General features: G+C 38.5%; 1 protein-coding gene across 1 annotated transcript; it reads left to right on the top strand.

The window, feature by feature from the left end:
• Nucleotides 1-1794: 1794 nt before the first annotated feature.
• On the top strand, nt 1795-21817 carry LOC113553145 (calcium-activated chloride channel regulator 1-like). The gene is made up of 9 exons (XM_026956320.1): nt 1795-2388; nt 17091-17524; nt 17601-17798; nt 17910-18018; nt 18112-18345; nt 18431-18994; nt 19088-19364; nt 19473-19640; nt 19718-21817. Exons 1-9 carry the CDS (start codon nt 2224-2226, stop codon nt 21106-21108), a joined length of 3540 nt encoding a protein of 1179 aa, XP_026812121.1. The 5' UTR covers nt 1795-2223; the 3' UTR covers nt 21109-21817.
• Nucleotides 21818-21840: the final 23 nt, after the last annotated feature.

Here is a 21840-nt window from a genome sequence, read left to right as displayed (position 1 = left end):
AGGCATCCAGCTTCATTACTTCAACTTAATTGGACTAGATTATATTTTTAAAAAATCAAAATTTTTTTTGTATATTTTGAATTTTTTTAACTAAGCTAATTTTGTTGTATATAGCGATAAAGATTTGTTAAGATAACTAAAGCAGCAAAGCCTATAGAAGAAATATTAAACAGTAAGGTTTAGAGTGGAATAACAGGATAATAGCAAGTAAAAAAGAGTAGACATTTTAAGGTAGTAGTGAAGAATGCTATTTTTAACGTAGCACGAAGCTTAAGTTAATAAATTGAAAGGATTGGAAACAATTTAAATTTGAGACTACTCGTCTCTTTAATCTGGATTCCGAGTCATACAAGTTACAAGATGAATCAGTTGTTTGCAGAGAACTATTTAATTGTTAACATAATTGTTAAAATGGATGTGTCCTAAGTTATAAAATGAATTAATAGTTTAAATTAGATTGATATTTGTTTAGTTTTAATTAGGCTGGCCTAGTCCATTATTTATCCAAATCAATACTTAGATATTAAACTGCTTTATACATGGGTATTATTAATTATTAAATGTTAATGCACGACTAGTTAGTGCACAAGATAAATGTAATGGTTGATAATTAAATTAATTTTTATTGTACATTGGGTTGACCAAATTTGTTTTTCATTTAAGTGAATTTGAATATTATTAATGGTAATGGTTATTATATTTAGTTAAAAAGAATCTATACTGGTGTCAGTAGTTAGTGGTGTCACCTTCAAATATGACCATTATGATGAGATTGGTATGGAGTATGTATAAAAATACTGAATTTTTCAGTATTATGAGCATATAATGTGTTTTGAAAAAATGTGTACGGTTTAACCGAAAATAATTGGTGATCTACATTTTTCAAACAATAAAAATTAACGCACTCAGTACTATTTTCTCAATTATAACCTGACGCGTTATATTAATGACAAATTAATGGGTACCTAAGCTATCTATTCAGCACCTACCAACCAACTACTGGAAATCGAAAATAATAATACAAAGCGATAAACCGTGGAGATTAAAAACCGCGAGAAAGTGAAAATCGCGGTTCCCGAGAAACACTGTCCCTACTAAAACATAGTATAATTCAAAACCGATTAAAAAATCAAAACTAAAATTCAGAAAACTGAAACAATAGCTTATTAAGTACATACTATTGTTATTAATATATAATTATATATTATTTAAAGGTGTATTATTGGTGCGTATCACATTTTTATACAAAATCGTGAAAAGTCCGTTGACCAAAAAACTCAAGACAAAATATTATTATAATTATCATTTGTTTGGTATTGAGCCTTGTTTACTTGATTGTACAATTTTAATAAATAGTACTCAAATTCTCCGGCTGGAATGTCTCACTGTAAATCGGTAATTTATAACGATTAGTCGAAACTACTTTTTGGGAGTTGTTCGCGCACACGAAGTTGAACTTGAGATTCATTGAAGTTGTAATGAACATACTATACCACTGTCGGAGAGGACGGTGGAGGTGGTGTGCTGTCGTGGTGTCGTCGTGACAACAATAACAACAACAACGATGACAATGGAGGTAAAATAAAAAAACAATCACGTCCCAGACCTACTACACCCGCGTACAGTCGGAGCGCACGTACAACGCACACAGCAACTGCACACGCCGCCGTCGCAGCAAAAATAATAAAATTTAATACGATATACACTCTGCGCCGCGACAGCAGCGCTGCGCTACGACGGTAGACAGTACCCGCGCGCGAGCCAGGTACCTGTTCTCCCGACGGCGTACTCGATAGTTCAGTTCAGTTTTTACACTCGATTCGTTCGTTTGTCAGTCGCTGGCTGTGCAATCGTGTCGCCCCCGAGGATAATAACTCGATTTATCTTGCGACAACGTACAAATATCACGCACGTACGCGATTTTTTTTTCGTTTCGAACTACAGTGCGCGAGTTTTTCCATTGATTTTTTGCGTCTCGGCCGTGCGTTCGGAAACCGTGACAGTTTTTTTTTTCTTTTAAAATAGCTATATTTTATCGATATATACATTTATTTTACTCACTACCGTCGTCACTGTGGGCAACCGGGCCTTTTTGCGGACAATCATGTTATCGTCGTCTTCTTTTGCCGTTTGAACGGACACGCCGCGAGTGCATACTAGTCAGACCTGCCGCGATCCGACCAAACTGTGACCAGTGGTTAAGTGTGATCTCGCGCCCGAAAAATGACTGCTTACGCGTTTTTAGCGGCGGTGCTCGCGTGCACTGCCGCGGTCTCGTACGCTGGCGGTTCGGCCGTCTTCCAGTCCGGCGCTTACGACAACGTGGTGGTCGCCATCAAGGATTCCGTTCCAGTGGCAAATTGCAAAATTATCGTCAACAACGTCGAGGTGAGTGTCGAATTACATCGAATTATAGTCCTAGATCTACCTAGATCCCGTGGCCGAATAACGTAGTTTAAATATTATTTTTTTTTTTTTTTTTTAATATTCTTCGAAATACGGACGAAAAATGATTTTTCTCGATAGTAGTGATAGGTAGGTATTGTGTTTTATTTTATTATCGTCGTTGTAAACTGTTAAAATTCTCGTGTTCACTCGGTACACAATATAAATCGGCGTAGTTAAATAGTTGTACCTATAGTCTCGTAATATTTTTACCACCCGTCCGTAACTCGGGCGGCGTACGTGCAATTATAATTTTTTTCCTTTTACGACAGCGGCGATTCCGTCGAGCAATTTATCGAATCACTTTACCGTGGTCTCGGATAATTTCTTATAATATATGTACGTTTTTATCGTCTATTGTATTGTTGGCGGCTATGCACTATATAATACATAATATGTCAATGCGTAGGAAGAGAACGTCGAATAAGAAAATATCAATCGGACATTTAATAATAATAATAAAAAAAAACTAGTAGGTACGTATTTTAAAATTTCAAACCGCCAAACTCGTCTCGATGAATAGGTCGACGACGACCACGACCACGACACACTATATATATTTATATATAGATAAATATTATACATTATTACTATGTTCACCGGTTGACCGACCGACCTCCTCCGCCGCTGGCGGTCCGGCCTTCCGTTTTGGTCTGATTTCGACGTTAAACACGGTCGTGCCGGCACTCTCTCGGAAAATTATAATAATTTATATGCGTTATTTGCGCGACAAGCGGACCGCGTATACTTACACAAGCATCACCACTGCGACGGATGATCGTTTTTATTTGGTAACGTACATTTTAAGAGGTACTAAACTAATAACAATATGTGGTCATGTGGAGGTTTATTATTATCATATTTGAGATCGGATATAGTTATAACGATGGCTATACGTTTTCACGGTCTCCTCAGCTTGTGCGTCTGAAACAATAATTCGCAAAAACCGAGAATTTTCTTTAACTTTCACTATTTCGCGGTGGCGACACAAACGCTGCCATGTCGGTCGCGCACCACGCACCGCATCGATTGTCCGCAAAAATGTCTTATCGGTCAAACCGCGGACCGGCGTGTAAATACATCCGCACATAACAATCGCTGTATTAAAACCATATTTCCCCATCTGCAGAATTATTATTTTAGTTCTGTCGACCCAGTCACGCAGGTATCTATAACGTGTATACGCGGTCGAGAACAGTGTTATGAAGGAAAAAAAATACACGCATTATTTATAATATTATTATTGTCATTAAATTACGTGCGCCTGGTGAAATATAGTGCGCGAGATCGTTTTCTTCTTTCCATTATTATTACTATAATTTTGTTTGTATGCCGTGTCGTCTTGTCAAAACCCGTGTATATCATACGGGTCGTTGGTCAAAACTGGTTTAAATAGGTATACTATTATGCTATAAATATTACTTACCAAAATCAGTGGAAATTAAGATTGTGAGACAGCCTCTGGAGTGTTATAGTCAGTCGGCGTATAGAATATATAATTCATCGTCGTCGTGTGCGACGCGATAGTCCACCAAAACACAATAATATCCCGTTTGTTCTTCATACACTTTGCATACTATTCTGTGCTCATATCCGCGCACGATCAGATACGATTAATAATTGTCAATCTGGTTGATAACAAGTTGTTACAATTCAATGTAGAGCGTTGAATTCTGAGACGGCACGTGCTGCGCAAAAAAATGATCTCCGATACGGGTTACATGCACGCAGTATAAATATAAAAATAATGTTCGTTTATCGATTAAATGTAAAAACCAATGACCATAATAAATACTAAGTAGTAAGTAGTTACTAAGACGTAATCTGGACTGCCAAACAAGGCCGTAACTGGGAGGAGGGTCCAGTGGTCCGGACCCCCCCCCCCCCGAAATTTTTAAAAGTAGAAATATTTTAGTGATGAATATAGTTTATTTACTATACATTTTCAAAGTTTATATATAAAAAAATTTTGGACACCACCCCGAAATTTTTTTGTCAGTTACGGCCTTGCTGCCAAAACCCGTGAATGTATTGCGTAGATGTCATCGAAAACACGGATTTAAACGACTTTTATATGTTCAAAATGACCGCGAGGACTAATAGGATACCTATAATTATCAATAACTGTTCGTAAAAAAAAGTGAAACAAAAAAATTATAGGCTGTTATACTGTACGTATAGCGCGATGTTAAAGATTATTTATTGAACTTGAACCTGAGACCATTAAATAACGTGCTTATAAAATAATAACGGATATAATTGGTTCAATCGGATACTATATTATAGAATATAATATAATGCTCGCTGGTCGTTGGCGGTGTGTAATCAGTAATCACTATAAACATCATCGACGAAAACCTGTTAGCCGGTTTCCGATGATGATAGCAATGAGGTTACTGCAACCGGTGGAAAATAACGGATTTACTTAAGTCTCGCCACCGTATATAAAGCTGGGATAAATACGCGTTTATATTATATTATATCTTTGATAATATCTGTGCATAGAGCAGGTATCAAGTATAAGAGAATAGGTCCATAGACATTTTTGACATCGCCAAACGCATTATTCCTCTCAGTGCGAAATAATAATTTATATCACACACATAGATTTTATTTATAACTTATTCGTATCGGGTTATTTGTGAAATATCGTCTTATATGCGTGTGTCAGATATTCGAATAAATAACAAATCTCTACTATAAAAATGTGTAGTATAAAATAAAGTCATTAGGGGATATATATATATAATAAATAATATAGAGAACGGTGCAATATTATATTGTTTGTTTATTTTCTTAATTATTTTTACTATATTAAGAACTTCCTAAGTAATTTCTCATTTGTCGAGTTTTGAGTTATTCTAGTCACATTACTGCTGCATAGTAATCTAGTAAAAAATAAAATTATTGTAATTTGGCCGTTTTCGGGTCGACGGCGCCGACGACGGTATGCTCTAAAAATTATGCTTTTCCAAGTGTATGTACGCGAATAACGATGGTAGAAATTCAAAATGCGTACACTAATCAAGATATGAAAGAAAAAACAATAGTATTTTAATACACTAGTTAACGGAGTGATCGAACTTCAGTGAAGAATTGTGATAATTGCTGAAATTGATAATCATACGCCGTCATAAATAATACTAATAATACGTATGGGGAGAAGATGACGGCGGCGGTTCTCGCGTTGTCACCAAAGTGAACACCGGTAGCAGCAGTCGGCAGGCCGACCTGGGTCCCGCCCCGCGCCACGCTAATTGTTGTTGCCGCGCGATCAGTTGGACACCTCCAGCCGCGCCGCGCGTCCACTGCGACGAAAAACATGACCACGAAAAACCGGTCCAGCGCGTCGATGATCATCTTCGCCGCCCGTGGAATTCGTTACGCCACCGGACGATTTTCTTGGTCTTAGGGCCGTCCCAACCGGCGCAGGTCATTATTATTAGTATTATTATTACTTAATTCGGATTTTGTTCATGATGCATTTAATGTTGGCGTGTTCTCAATCACGGGCAATGGATAAAATTCATTCCGAACAGGAATTCAAAACAGTAGATTGACGGAGGTTAAGCAGTATGCTCTTGCTGCTGCAATCTCTCGTTTGTGTCTCTTTTTATATATTGATCGTCATCTGGGCGCGGAGTCACGCCGCGAAGGCCGCCACCTCGTTTCCACATGATTTGACGTCGAGCGGACGTCGGCGCGAATGCTCGTCGACGATGACAACATGACCTCACTTGTACTCTACTCGCGTGGATCCTTTGGCGGGGTTACTGATGTTAATTCCTAGGCACGAAATTTACTCTTTCGGTCGTCTTCGACCAACCGTTACGAGTGGGCGCACGACCTTGGACCAGCTAATAACCCATATATTTAAAGAATTTTTATTTACGCTTTTCTACAGGAAAAACGAAACTTTAAAAGCTTAATCGGCTGACTAATGTGATATATACTAATATAATTACGGAGTCCGTAGCGGCGAAACTCCTTAATCGGTCCTCTTCGTCTCTCTTCACACTCATAAGCCAATGAATCCATCATTATACACTCGAATTGCGGTCTCACACACGACGATTAACAGCGGAAAAGAGGCTTCGACGACGACGCCGTCCGGACCTACCTATTTATTATTAATCAAATGGCGTCCTCCCCCGACCGCCCTGTTTCCTTCCGTTCGTTCTTTAAACGCTCGCGCGCGACTGACAGATTTCTTTCAAACACTGTTCGAGTACGAAACGCACACGAACAATGACGATATAACGATAACGGCTTAACGCTATTTATATATTATACATATATAATACTCTCGTATATCTCTACTATAGGATGTTGTGTATGTATTATATTTTGAATACGGTGCGCTCGGCCTTTTTTCGTATATTATATACTAAAAATGATAAATGACCGCATCACGACGCCACGGTTTAATAACGAGAGAGGTGCACCATACACACTAGACACGCGGACGACCTTAAACCACCGCGATCGCAGAGCGTACAATGTAACATGCAGTTAATTATCTCCAAGTATATATAATATTGTATGCAGGTTGCGCGCACAGAGAGTGCAGAGAACATATCGTTTAGTTAAGTATTTTTCTCTGACGTCGTTTACCGATCCGGTTACTATTTATTATGTATATCAATAATATAATATTGTGTAATAGTCTGCTGTACCACAACAATAAAAACGTGTTCCATATAATAAATATTATATTATATATAACTAATACGAATGCATCTCTACATGTGTGCAGTCGCGTGCACATACTGGATTCGCAGAAAATTGTCGGTGGTCGCGGCGCCACACGTATGTATGCATTGGGCTTATATAATATCGTATGGATACGACGCGCTGCATTCTTCGTCTATTCGACGGCGCCACTGTCTCGAGTGACGCGCTCGGAATAATTTATACGAGCAAAAGGCTGCTAACTGCTAACACGATTGGAATCGTATTTAAATTATCATCATTGCTCGTAATTTATGGTAGAAAATCATCCTTAGCTCCTATCATCCCCAGTAGCAAAGTCATTACAGATCGTGTGGATCCTTTGAACAGGTAGCCTGTGATGTGTGCTGCAGCGGTATAAGTACACGCGATATTTTATAATAATACACTGTGTTCCTTAAGTTATAACTTACACGTAATAACTAATAGGTATATGCTTAGTAATAAGCATATGTGCGTGTAACAGTGAAAGTACACACATGCATTATGATGTATAGATATTGTATGAACACACTTTTCAAGTGCGCGGGCAAAAAAAGAATAAAACCAACATGACGTCTAGTGCGTTTTAAATACGTCGTCACTGCTATTATTTTTCATTTTATACACGCCTAATTATTATACACAGGTATAGACTGCAACATATTATAGGTAGATACTACTGCTGTTGCAAGTGTTTCGAAAAATCACTGGACCACAGAAAAAAAAACAATAACTTGACTTTTTACTGAACATAATAATGCAGTGAAAAAAAAATAATGTTTTCAGAACGTCCGGTAATAGAAAAATTTAAATATTATTAAAAACGATTAAAATGTATATTATATATATTTTAATATATCATCGTAACGTGTATCGACCAAAGAAATTATAATAATTACGTACCGTGTGGTGGAAATATAATAATTTGTAATTTAGTTGCGTACGACGACCGCGATAGGCAAGGGGGGGATGCGTAGTGTGGTGTATATTTTATTTTAATAATATACAGAGTGCGTTTAACAACGTTTAAAGCCCCCAAAAAAATCAAGAAAAACGCTTTTTTCTGGATGTTGTAAAGGTAATTTTAATAATACACGCACGTGTGTGCAATCTAAATAGTTATTGTCTCGCGTGGATACTATATAGTGTGTGCATAATATGTGAACGGATAACGTTACACGGCGAAGGAAACGCACTGCGTACATATATTAAATGTTCTAATGCTGTATCGTATTGGTAGATCGGCAAGTACATAAACATGTCTACTTATAAGTATCCTTGTTTAGTGTCAGCGTAACCTAATATATTTTAGAAGCAGCCGTGTGTCGGTGCAATACATATACCTTCATATATGCACAACATATTATAAACATTTACACTTGGGTTGAATCATTTAACGCACTCGTTGTGCCTCTCCGTCATCCGGCTCTTCTCTTGTGCCGCAGCACTCTTTCGCTTGAATAGCGACTATCATACAAGTGCACGCGTAATAGCATAACACGTTTACGGTAACCGTACGTCCACCTGATATTCCATTAAATGCATTTACGGCCGATTACACTAGTTTAGACGTCGAACTGTACGATGTGCGTGTATATACCTCGTCGTACGGTCGAGGCTTCGGGTTCCCCGGTGCTCAACTGCACATGACTTACACATACTTACCGGATTTTCACTTCACGAGACGCGAGTTAATAAAGCCATCGTATCCCGAATTTGTTTTATAGCCCCTAAACAGTTCTGCGGAAGTCATCCGCCGGCATCGGTCATCAGACAACATATGGTAACATGGCGTAAAAATCGGGCGCGTGTACTTCCCTCGAGAAACCCAAAAAACCATAAATTGTGGCTATATCGATTTTCTAGGTAATTTATCTAATGCATTCTGAAATTTGTATCGTATAATTAGTAGTAAGTGACGTGTCGATTATCATCTTGGCGATACTACGGTAGCATCATATGTTTTTCTCCGGAAAAGGATTACGTCCGATGGAGAATAACCCTCGTTTCCATCAGCGTCGTGTACGACCGAAACGAATCCTACGCCGTTTCTTGTACATCCCATTGTGTTATCCGCCAGCCACCGCCCGCCGTATACGATTAATAATTATTGCGGCGGCGGCGGCTCGTAATCACTGTGCGCAGCGGCAATGGTTTTTATAACAAAACCGACCAACCGTGATGTATATACGATTGACGTTTTTTTCTCTGTCTTATTATCACCGATGTCGCGTTATTAAATTATGTAAGACTTCGCGGTTTTTTCGTGAATACCGTACGCCCGGACAATATACGCATTATAATTTATAATATCGTATTATATTATGTATATATAGAAGGTCTCGCCGTGTGAATATTTAACGGTTTTCTAGTAGTGAAGAAGCGTAAAAAGGGTGTTAGGGGAGGGGGCACGTGTGCTGCAATCGCTGCTCCTAAGCATTATTACAAACGATGCCGACGAAATGTATATAATATGAGCGAGTGTGTGCATAGGAGACGAAATGGCGAACTCAGTTTATATACGTACCTACATGTAAGAAAAATACCTTCTACGGATCGTGCACAGATTTAGGTACTCTTGTTTTTATTTGTTAGAGAGAGACAACAGAAAAAAGAGAGAGAGAGAGAGAAAAAGTGGATTGAGTGAGGCAGACAGATGACCGTCGTCGACTTTATATAAATTATTATTATATATTATACTGGGATACTTGGTCGATGACGGTCGCCGTCCTCGTCGTCGTGGCGTCGGCGTCGTGCGTCCGCGTTTCGATCGTGACCAACGTCGCAGCATAATATTTTATCCTACGGTGCTAATCGACGGCCGATTGTTGTGTGTGTTCGATCGTTTTCTCCTCTCTTTCTCACTCTGATCGGATTTTTTCACCCCTCCACCTCGTCATACACATTGCACGCAAAGTATACAGAGTATATAATAATATCATATATGTGCAGAACCCATAAATCCTCCCCGTGTGAATAATATATATATTATTTTTGCGTGTGCGCGTATAATATATGTCGTGGGCGGAATTCGTTTTGAATATTATTATTGTTATATTCTTCGTCTCGCAGGTCGTAGTTTAACGTATATATCGTCGTCGTGTGCGTATACATTATTTATTATAATATACTGCACATAGTGTGAGGATGGTATGCGTAGTGTACAATCGAGTTTATTTTAACAGGCTGAATATTTTTCAATATATTATAATTTATAATATTATTGTACGTGTATAAGTGTAACGCGAACCGGTTGAGCCGTAATATCTCGCGCGAGCGCCCTCGGTAAACGTGCTAATCGCGAAAAAAAAACATTTGAACGCGCGCCACAACAATAATAATAATAATACACAAAGAGCTCTTATACTCGTATATTATATTATATCGTGCTATATTCTTACGCGCTCGGCCGTTTTTTAAACTCTTTGTGGAAATCGTGAAAACACACTGCAGTCTCCTCTTCGTCGTAGACGTGTGCAACGTGCAAGTCGTGTAAACTTCGATGTGATGTTTGCTGCAACTATGTGAATATACTCTTACTACACGTTCAGGCAAGCGAGTGATCAGCAAACGAGTATAAATCTCGATTACTATAATAATATATTTGCGACTTCGCAACGGTATGCTATATATAAATTGTAAGTCTTTCATACTTATTTCTTGTTGTGCGTAAAATATCCATGAAACATGTGACCAGGTCGTGGATCTCCAATGTTTTTTTAATTAAATTTCGCAATAATTATATCTTTAAACTTGATCGTAACTATCAAACTTTGTGTTTGTTACTTAATTATTTGGTATACCGTTCGGATCTATTCTTTGAGAAATCGTTACGATCGCGTAAACCATCTGTATCAATACTATCTAATAATATTTCCAATGCCTTGAATTACAATTATAAAACACATAATATATACTTCGACGTGCTGAGCAATATATATATAGTCCAAACTTTTACCAATCACATGGTAGACCAAAGTAAACATCGTCAGCTAATTGTATGGAAAGAAATATTATGTTAATGTATTGCTGAAATATTTCAAATGTTTATTTATTTGCAGTAATTGGATAAATAAATGATCACGTTCAATTTAAATATTTATTACTAAAATACTTAACTTTATAATTGTTTCTTTGATTTGATATTTATTATATACATTTATTTTTCTTATACAATTTTGTTAAATTACATTAAATTGGTTGTTGACTGCTGGTATAAAGTTAATCGTTACATAGAACCATAGAAGTGACCTTATACTGTTACTATATATGAACTATTTCCAAAAATGCGTAATAATTGTTTAATAAAATATAAAATACACATACTAAATTAGATGTCTAAAATATAAAAACTTAGATATACAAAATATCGTGTTTAATTTTTATGTTGATGAATAAACTGACTTAACATTAAATAATAATTATTGTTTTTAATTGGTATACACATTAAAATGTTATAAAGTTCAAATAACGTTCGATTTATATTTCTCGAACGTTACAACAATTTTATAGATTGTTGTTGTTTACTGTGAAGGTGATACACTCGGTAGTCCCTTATTTGTACGGAATAAAATACTTAATATAAAATAATAATGTCGGATATTGAAAAAATAACTGTACATAATATTCTGTTACAATTATTATGACTCCAAGGTATCCCAATTTTCGTTTAACATAATCTCGAAACATTCATAGAAGTACGCTTAATTAAAATGTTTTATATTCTAGTGTGAATATAATATACTTTTTGTCTGTACATATTGATTAAATAAGTAATATAATTATTATGATATTATCGTGTTCAGCTAATTATATATTTAATATTTAATTTACATTTAAATCGTAGAATAATTATTCTCATTTATCGACTTTTAACATACGTATACATAGATAAATTCTCGGCAATCAACTTAGGAAACATTCAATTCAATAATTTGTTTCGGAATTCATTTGTAATCTCGAGAAATTCGTTTATCGATCGCGTTATTTTGGAAAGCCAAACATCAATCGAAAATATGGAGATATATTATAATTTATAAATTATAAATTGTAACGTATAATGTGTGCGCCGTAGGGGTAGAGAAAAAATCTTCACACACACACGCGCGCGCGTAATAATTATGTGCTTACACGTGTAAAGTGTGAATATCGATGATTTTCATCGATTGCGGTGCAGACGTACAGTGCGCTAGCAAGTCGAAAAACCGCAAGACCCGACCGACCGATCGAGACGCGGTGGTAAATCCCATTTTTAACGTTTATCGTGTGTTATAGACTTGTGGCCAATACACGTCTCTTCGTACTCTCGAACACTCAATACTGTATATAAACATAAATATGAAGACGACGCGTTTCTCGTGTTTATATATATATACACATAATTTTTTTTGTTTCCACGGCCCAACAGGTAAGAGGCGTGTCGGCCGTTAATGGATCGGGTTTTTGAGATAGACGGAGAGAACGCTACGAGGATTTATATATATATATAATAATAATAATAATAATAACCGGTACTTATGGCATAGAGAGTGCATTATGAGATATTTCTTCGGACGACATTATATATACGGACGATCGTAATAAGCATTTCCATTATCCTATGTGATGGACTCCCTTCCTCCTCATATCACACACACACACACCCTGCGGTTGACGGTACGCACTTTGGAAGGATTAACATTTTTTTTCTCGTTACCATTATTCTTTTTTTAATGCACTCGGCGTCGCCGTTCGAATGACAGGCGACACACGAAAATCCCGTCTGCCAGGACAAGAGGAATTATTTTCGTCGCCATTTTCTCCAAGATACTCGCTAATGAATAACTGAAAAATTGATCAAAAACACAAAATTTCTTTTGATTTTTTTGTCGCGATGACTGCGTGTAAAAGTAAAATTACAATATTACATATAGCCAGATGTGTTTTGAAATATCATTATATTATCTGTATATCATACGATATAGTTGTAGTATAGGTACTTCGCGAGGTTAACGTTAATTAGCCATCCGATGCGTGTGTACCTCTACATCGGCACAATCGGACGCGAGCATCTGCACGAAGATTTGATGGCCGAACACTACATGGACCAACGGACGGTTGAGTGTTATTAGGTTTTTTTCCTCTCCATCTGTAATTTGCCAACGTCGTCTCGCGGCCCTCTCGGCTTAACGTGTATTTGACGTCGCAGTTCGATGTGTTTGACTCATCATCCGACAGCGCGCGCCCGCTTTGTGCTCCGGACAACTCGGCCGCCGTCAGAAGGCTAATTACCGGACGACAACAGACCGTCGACCGGTTGATGTATTATGTTTTTCGCGTACATGTAGCACATATATATACCACATCACTATATGACATGGCTAATATGATATCGTGTACACGAGAAGTAGGTAGCTGGTATAAACCAGACGTGGTATACTCGTTTCGTTACATTAATCATATTCGTATTTGACGCCTATGTACAGTTAATAAGATAAAATAAGCTTAATAAAGCTCAATTTACAACCGTCGTTGGATACAAATCGATTTTCTAACCCTTGTGCATGTCCGCTCGATGGGAGATAATGATTCTAAATACCAGGGTGGTGTTTGTGGGTGGTAGTGCGTCTCGTCCACCTGATGGGCAGCAACAGTAGTTGTAGTAAGACATCAAACCATTAACTACATCGTATAGTTGTACTTCTATTATAATAATAACGTACAGTGTAAAATGATATTGTATTGTATACAACGTTTTCTCTATTAATAAATCGTTACAAGATACGTAGGTACTATACAGGAGGAAACACGAAAAAAACTCGTCCACATAGCAGCGGCCCGCATAATAATAATATGTAACCCGTGTCCGATCGATGCGGTCGCTTACAGATTTTCCCGGCAGCAGATTGAATGAAAATAGTCATAATAATAACGAGAGTGAAAAAACTGTCTTAGTCATTTTGTGGATACGGTGCCTATTTTTTTTTTTATGTAAATCGGATCGGCGGCGACGGAGGTGTCAACCCGCATCGAATCGTAGCGCGTGTTTGCCCGCTGCCATGCGTTTGGCACCGATCGCGCGGAGACGTGTCTTATGATTGAAAAATGCGTGTATCATTATTATATTGTTATTGTGTAGCCGTGTTTGTGCCGTTGTCCGAGAATTAATTTGAAATTTTTTTTTACGCGAACAAAAAATAAAACCAATCTCTCGCATTAACTATACAGGACGTTACTCGGTAAATATGCGCTCGATAGCGTACGCCAAAATCCGAACGGATGTCGCGTACAATATTCATTAATAATAATCTATGATACTCATGATAGTATAGATAATAAAAAGGTACAGTAAGTAATAACAACCATACTAACTAACGGAGTGGCATTGTACAGGGGGTGTTCACAGTCGTGTATGCACGACATCTCTCTGTCAGTGGCATTTCCTCGGGGCGACCTATGCTCGCAGAAGGAAAAGAAATAACTGGTCTCACATTAGAGAATACACATACTATTGGAACATAGGTACTATTACCGCGGTTGGGTTTTCAATACGACAACATTGGTATTATATACGCGGTGCGTGTGTGTTGTATAATCGGCGTACCGGGCATGCAGTAATGGACCGAGAGAATTCCTAGACCGACCTCGTGAGAAAAACGTTTTAAGACTATTCGTTCGACGCCGGGTATAATAAGAGCTTCTAACAAGTATTACCATCGTTCCAGTGGTGTAGGATAAAAACAAAATAAATAATACGTCGTCATCGAATGTGACCTGTGATAAATGATGGTAACAATAAAATAGCATAATTTAACAGATTATTCGTCGATCTATCCGGCACTGTGTTTTGTTGCCGGCAAGACCAAAGTGGTGTCGAAATAATACCTTTTCGATTTTCTGATTTTGATACGTGTCACGCGCTCGCTCGCCAATTGCCAGTTTTTTATTATTAATAGTCGTCGATTGCATGCGGTTCGAGCATATTATATTTTTATATGTCCGAAAAAATAATAACCGTATAGTATATTTATGTATATTGTATATAATATATATTATGCCGCTGCCACTTTCTCCGCCGCCCGACGATTATATTTTTTATTGCTCGCATTTCGTAAAACGCGCATATATTGATAATTTTTTTCTCTATAGATTTCTCCACAATAATATGATATTATAATGTGTATTTATACGCTACATATATTTAGCGGACCGGGTGACGTACGCGAAAAAGAGCGGTCGGGTCGCAGTGATTTCAATAGTCGTTTCGATCGTAACCGATTCATATTTTTTTTCTGATGCGTGCTCTACATTCACACCTATTGTTGTTGTCTTTGTCGTCGTATGCAAATAACTCGTGCAGTGGACACTCTCGCACGGCGGATTTTCGTTGAAAATTCTTCGGCCATGCACATACACAAAACCAGTCTGATCAGGACTGGTTGCCGTCGTCATTCTTTGAAATCAACTGGCTTTAGGTTTTAGGCTTATGGTAATAATTAGACGAAATCTTGGTCAGACATTTTACCGTTTAAAATGGGATTAATTTCATAAACCAAACGAGTGTGTCTGAGATTGCTTCCGTTTTTCCGTCGAGAAAATCTTTGAATTATAATCTCGTTTCGCGCTTGTTCGTCTGGGCATAAATCACACGACAGCTGGTTGTTAAGTAATATTATAAATATTATACATTATACACATACGATTATTGGTTATGATGAGGTACAGTAGTTGTTAATTAACCAGTCGGCCACCGTTAGTGAGATTTCTCGCTAAATATTCGAATATATTTTTTCCGCTCAATTAACGCATGCATAATTTTGGGTTTTAATTAATTCGTAATGAAAACTAGGAAGAAATTGAAAAAAAAGCTTTTACTAGCCACCATTGCAGATTAATGACAAGTTGATAATTAGAAGAAGACCTACCTATAAATATACCTATTATTATATCCTATATTGTTATGCCTACCTGTACAGTTACACCGTCAGCTGCAGCGACCTATCACTTTCCCGCCGCGCGCGATTGCGTTTGTAGAAACTCTTCGTTATAATAATCGACCAATCGTTGTCGTAACAATAGGAAATGATTTCGGACGCTAACGTGAGCAATGATACCTATAACATAATCGATACCGTGTAATAATATAACCACCGCAAACGACTCGATATTCGTACCTACCTACGCAGTCTTTTATAGGTAATATGATACGTACCTACAACAACCATATTATAATACTGCACACGTTGCAGACATTTGCATACATTATGTATGTGTGTTTACGTCGGTAAACGCGCGTTTTATTTTCTCTCTTAGTTTTTGGACATTCCAACCAAGACTAATGGGCCTAGGGGAGTTCTCGGATAATTTTTTTCATACATATACACATACGACGAGTGGGTAACGGACGCGTCGTCGTCATTATTATTTTATTTTATTTTTGGTTTCGGTGCCGAAACCACTGACGGGCGGACGAATTAGCTGCCGGTGATTTATAACGTGTTCGAAATCACGACCGGTTCGACTGGCAATCAATTCTCGCCCAGGGCGCGCATGCTCACAGCTGCAGACGCGCTTGTGATAAATACGTTCCTCGCCGCTATACTTTTCCATGTACATCATGATGTATAATATATATATAATATTATACCGACGATTTTTTTTCCGTTCGTTATTATAATAATAATATTTTACACATTTTATCAACGTCGTCGTTTTCACGCCGTAGCGCGTACCGACGCCGACGGGGTAGTTTAAAGGGGTTATAGCTGATGACGAAGCCTTAGCTATGTGGCAGTGACAGCGACGCACACATAAGGTTTGACGCGATACCGGTGAAAAATAATATGCGATATGTCCGTCCCCCGGTGAGAGCGCTCAACTATACGTTATTTGTATATATATATATGTAATATACAAATGATTATTATAAAACGAATTTTTTTCTTGTGTCACAGGCGGCGTTCACCAGTGGATCGAAATCTCTGCACGAAGCACTGAGTGGCAAGGCCTATTTCCGATCGGTGACCGTGATGCTGCCGCTAAACTGGCCAGATCATTGTGTCGGTCATTTACGAGGCATTGTTAGCAGCCAGGGAGAGACACCAGACGTGCACATCGGACTCCCACATCCGGTTCATGGAGACGCCCTGTGGACTCAACAGTCGCAAGGCTGTAGCCGCCCTGGTGATGGCATATACTCTAGTTACCGGCTATTCCAAGAGCCCCGGGAACTGGGTAAAGAGCTCACCAAACAGTGGGCAAAATACCGGTATGGTGTATTCGACGAGGTTGGATACGCCGGTGATGCGGTCTACCCGTCTTGTTACGCATCCGAAACGTCTCCAGCCGAGGTCAACGGATGTTCCGACAAACCCATTTCCCAAACTAGGTACGTGTGTGATGGTGACTTGTATTTAACGAGACTTTTTTTATGAGACTAATTTTATTTATATTTTTTTTAACAGAGCTTGTGATTCCATCAACACGACAACATTAGTCCACCCAGAAGCAAAAACTTCACTTATGTTTTCCACGGCACCTCAAGTGACCAAGTTTTGCGACGCTTCCAGCCACGACCGCTACGCGCCCACCAAACAAAATGCACTTTGCGGAAGGCGGAGCATCATGGAAGTCATAAACACTCATCCGGACTTTACCAAAGGGTAAGTGATTACTGAGCTATATACACCGTAATATTTAAATACGTGTATAAATACATAATACATATATAACTTTTTTAAGAATGCTTAATATATTTTTTCCGTCGTGTTTAGTGTTAATTTGTCGGGAAATCAAAATTTGACGCCAACGTTTATTTTCAAGAAAGAAATGCTCACCAGATACGTAGTGGTAATCGAAGACACGAAAGATATGATGGAAAGGGTATGTACCGCAGAACTTTTTGCGTATAAATCATAAGACTATTATGATAATTATTTTAATATCATATTAATAATTATAATTATTAATATGCAGGAATCTTGGAGCTTTTTACGATTGGCTATTCGTAAATGGGCTGTACATGATCTTCCAGCCAACACTGAAGTTGGACTAGTATCGGCTAACGATTCTTCAGCCAATCGTCTGCACGGACTAAGTAGATTACAAACATCGGACGCCAGAGACCAAGTTGCGTCGAACATCCCATACTCTACAGGTGACTCAAGACTGCCAGCGTGTTTAGCTTGTGCGTTGAAAGAAGCTATACAGGTGATTAATCATTTCAATGAGACTTCTGTAGGACAATTCCAAAAACAAAATTCACTTATTTCTCTGCTATATTTTCTGTTTACAGATGTTAGAAACCCGTGCAAGCAATAGTGGTCCTGCCAGTTCAGTTATTGTGGTGATTGCCGCTGGAACATCTACGTACACGCCTGAATTAGTTAAACAAGTGTCCGAGGCCAGAGATAAAAATATTCGTTTGGCTACCATTACATATCCGATGATCAATCGTCTCAAATCCCTGGACTGGATGGCTGACAAGACCGGTGGTGTTTCATTCACAGTTACTGAAAACCGATACAATATGGCTACGTCGTATTTATCCACTTACTTCAAGTTGACAAATGTCATGCGCAATATAATGGAAACGTATTACCAAGGCAACAAAGGTGATTTGCCCGTGGAAATTCATAGACGTGAATTAACTGACGATGGACGGACCGTGGTAACGGGAAGCTTTGTTTTGGAGGACCACATGGGTGAACCGGCAAAGTTCACCGTTTATACGCACAATACGGAAAACCCACTAATCAGAGCCATCACCTTAACCAGTCCATCGCAACGAGTCTACTCGACTCGATCTGATTCACTGTTATCGCTTAAAATGCTCAGCGTGCCAGCGGCTATAAACGAGGTAAATACTATTATTATGATATTTATATAGTAGTTGTTGTTGTTATTAAAAGTTTTTTCAATTTTAACTGATTATATATTCGCCATTTTACAGACCGGAACGTGGACATATCATATCGAACGTTTCCAGGGAAGTCCGCAACCGCATTACGTGCAAGTGATGGCCAAACCGTTATCGAAAAATTCTCCAGTGGTCAGAGCTAGAGCTTGGACAAGTGGAACGACTAATCCATTGACGATTTACGCTGAAGTCAAACGTGGTGACTATCCGGTACTTGGTGCTAAGGTTGAAGTGTTGGTTATTCGACCTGGTTTGAATGGTTCAAACGCACATCGTGAAAAGTTTGATCTTTTGGATACCGGAAGTGGAGGTCAGTACTATTTATAAAATTTGTATTTTCTTAAGTAGTAATACTATCAAACCCACTATCAAAAAAAAAAAAAAAACATGACTTATAATTTACTGTTTTTTTCTAAAGATCCGGATATCATGAAAGGCGATGGAATTTATTCGAGATATTTCAACCCGATGATTGGTGGACTCGGAGTTTATACTTTTGAAATAACCGTTTCGGATAGTAGCAGCAATGCATATACTTGGCAACACAATACCCATCGGAACATCGAACGAAATCCCGTAAATTCTGGTTGGTATAAAAATATAATAAATTTTGTTTAATCAACTTATAAGACTTTCCTTAACGTTATATTATTGTATGTACAGAGTCTAATTGCTGCGGATCGTTTATGACATCACCATCAGTGGAACAACTGAATCCCTTTCAACGAATCATCGCTCCGCTTTCCGTTACATACACTGCCGAAGATCTGTCATCATCGTTTGTGAACGCGGGCCGAGTGGGTGATTTAAAAGCCGAGATTGTCAAGTCCGAATTAAAAGCCCGACTTACTTGGACTTCTCCGGATATGGGTGGAAACTCTGTGGCCCGGTACGAAATTCGGTATTCACAGTCACTTCGGTCCTTACTCAACGACTTCGACTCGGCACCAGTTTGGATTCATGGTGCTCCGCTACCATTGGCCCCAGGCTCAGAGACCGCATTCTCCGTGGACATGAATAAGACCCCCGAGCTTCTAGACCAGACACTTTTCTTGGCCGTCAAGGCGTACGGTCGCGTCGAGTCAGATGCGATGCCCGGACCCGTGTCTAACTGGGTCAGGGTGTTGGTGCCGTCACCACCGCCTCCGCCATCATTGATCACCACTCATTCATCAGTGTCGTCTGCTGATCCATCTTGGACATCTGCCAACCAGAACGTCATACCCGGGATCGCACGGGACTTTGAAATGAATTACGATGTATTGGTGCCCGCCGCGGGTGGCCTGATGCTACTAGCTCTACTTTTGCTCATGTACTGCGTATTTTGCGCCGTGAAACGCAACCGGAAGCCTGAGAAACAATCGCCAAAGCCAGAAAAATCGCTCAACGTGTCAGTCATACCAAATGGCAACGGCGGTGCACTGAACATTTCGTCTCCCATGAACGCCGTAAAGACTGAACTTGAATCACATTTTGAACCTTGTCTGATAGACACGGGTGATCCAAAAAAACGGTACAGCGTGGCACAATACGGACCAGCTGCGACCAACGACCATCACTACAATCTGCAACAACAACAGCAGCATCAGCAATCGCACCAACAATCAAACCAACAACCGCATCCTTACCATCACCAAAGTAATGGTCACCTCAGTGTTATTGCCGGAGCAACGTTGACCCGTGCACCGAAACCACTAAGTCCGTATCAATCGTGGACCGCTTCACAACTATTGCATGAACACGAACGCAGAACTAGTCCATACGGTCAGATCGGTGATTTCGAAAACCAATATCCGCCACCTGTTCCTCCTCTGCCGGCCTACCAACAACAGCAGCTTCAGCAACAACAACAACAGCAGCAGCAAGCCAACGCTGAAAACATATACGGAACGGCACCAGGCCATTTCCAGCAGCAGCAAAACGGACTTCCGCCACCCGGCCAGTACAACAACTATCACCGGAACAATATGATCCTGTTCAACCAGAGCCTGCAAGGTTCGCTGAGTTCGGTCAGTAGCGGTGACAAGAAAAAGCGAAACATAACCATGGTATAATTACAGAAAAAAGTGAAGAAGACGACGACGACGACGGAGCGTTGAAGTTAATAAGACTGACTACTTATTTTGTGTGACTTAGGTCTTCTCCGACGCTAATCGTACATGTGTGTACTGTACTGTCTGTTTACCGGATGTTTTTTGTTTTGCGGTTTCTAGTCAAATTCACTAATGTAGACTAAAAACCACCACACGTACAACCAAGTTATATTTTGTTTTTTGTTATGATCTCACATGTTTCTTGTAAAATACTTTTGTAATTAAATTAAAATAATTTCCCCTCTTGTATAATGATGGTAATTTATAATAATAGTTATCATTATTTTACTATTACTATTACTACTACTATACTATTACGTTCGTTAAGGACCCCAGTATAAGCCTTATTATTACGAAACTGCCTCAAATCCCTAAATAGATAGGTAAACTGACAATTATTATTATATTAATAAGTCGAGTGTTATGCACCGTTTTGTGCCTTTTTTTTGTATATTATATTATTATTATGTTAAGCGTATTGTATACACGACCAAAAAATATTATATTGTTACAATATTATGTCTAGCTATTGACTAGCTATCAGTTTTATTTTAGACTATAATAATATTTCTTTTATGTCCAAAATATTTATAAAATTATATATTTTTGTACCTAAATTTAAGTTTGTTGTAGACTACTTAGCAAGTAAGCCATTGTGTATATTCATATTGATGATTTTGTAAAAATTATATA

The sequence above is a fragment of the Rhopalosiphum maidis genome, chromosome 2, assembly GCF_003676215.2.
Source record: "Rhopalosiphum maidis isolate BTI-1 chromosome 2, ASM367621v3, whole genome shotgun sequence".
Taxonomy (NCBI): Eukaryota; Metazoa; Arthropoda; class Insecta; order Hemiptera; family Aphididae; genus Rhopalosiphum; species Rhopalosiphum maidis.
This window is presented reverse-complemented; position numbering and strand designations above follow the sequence as displayed.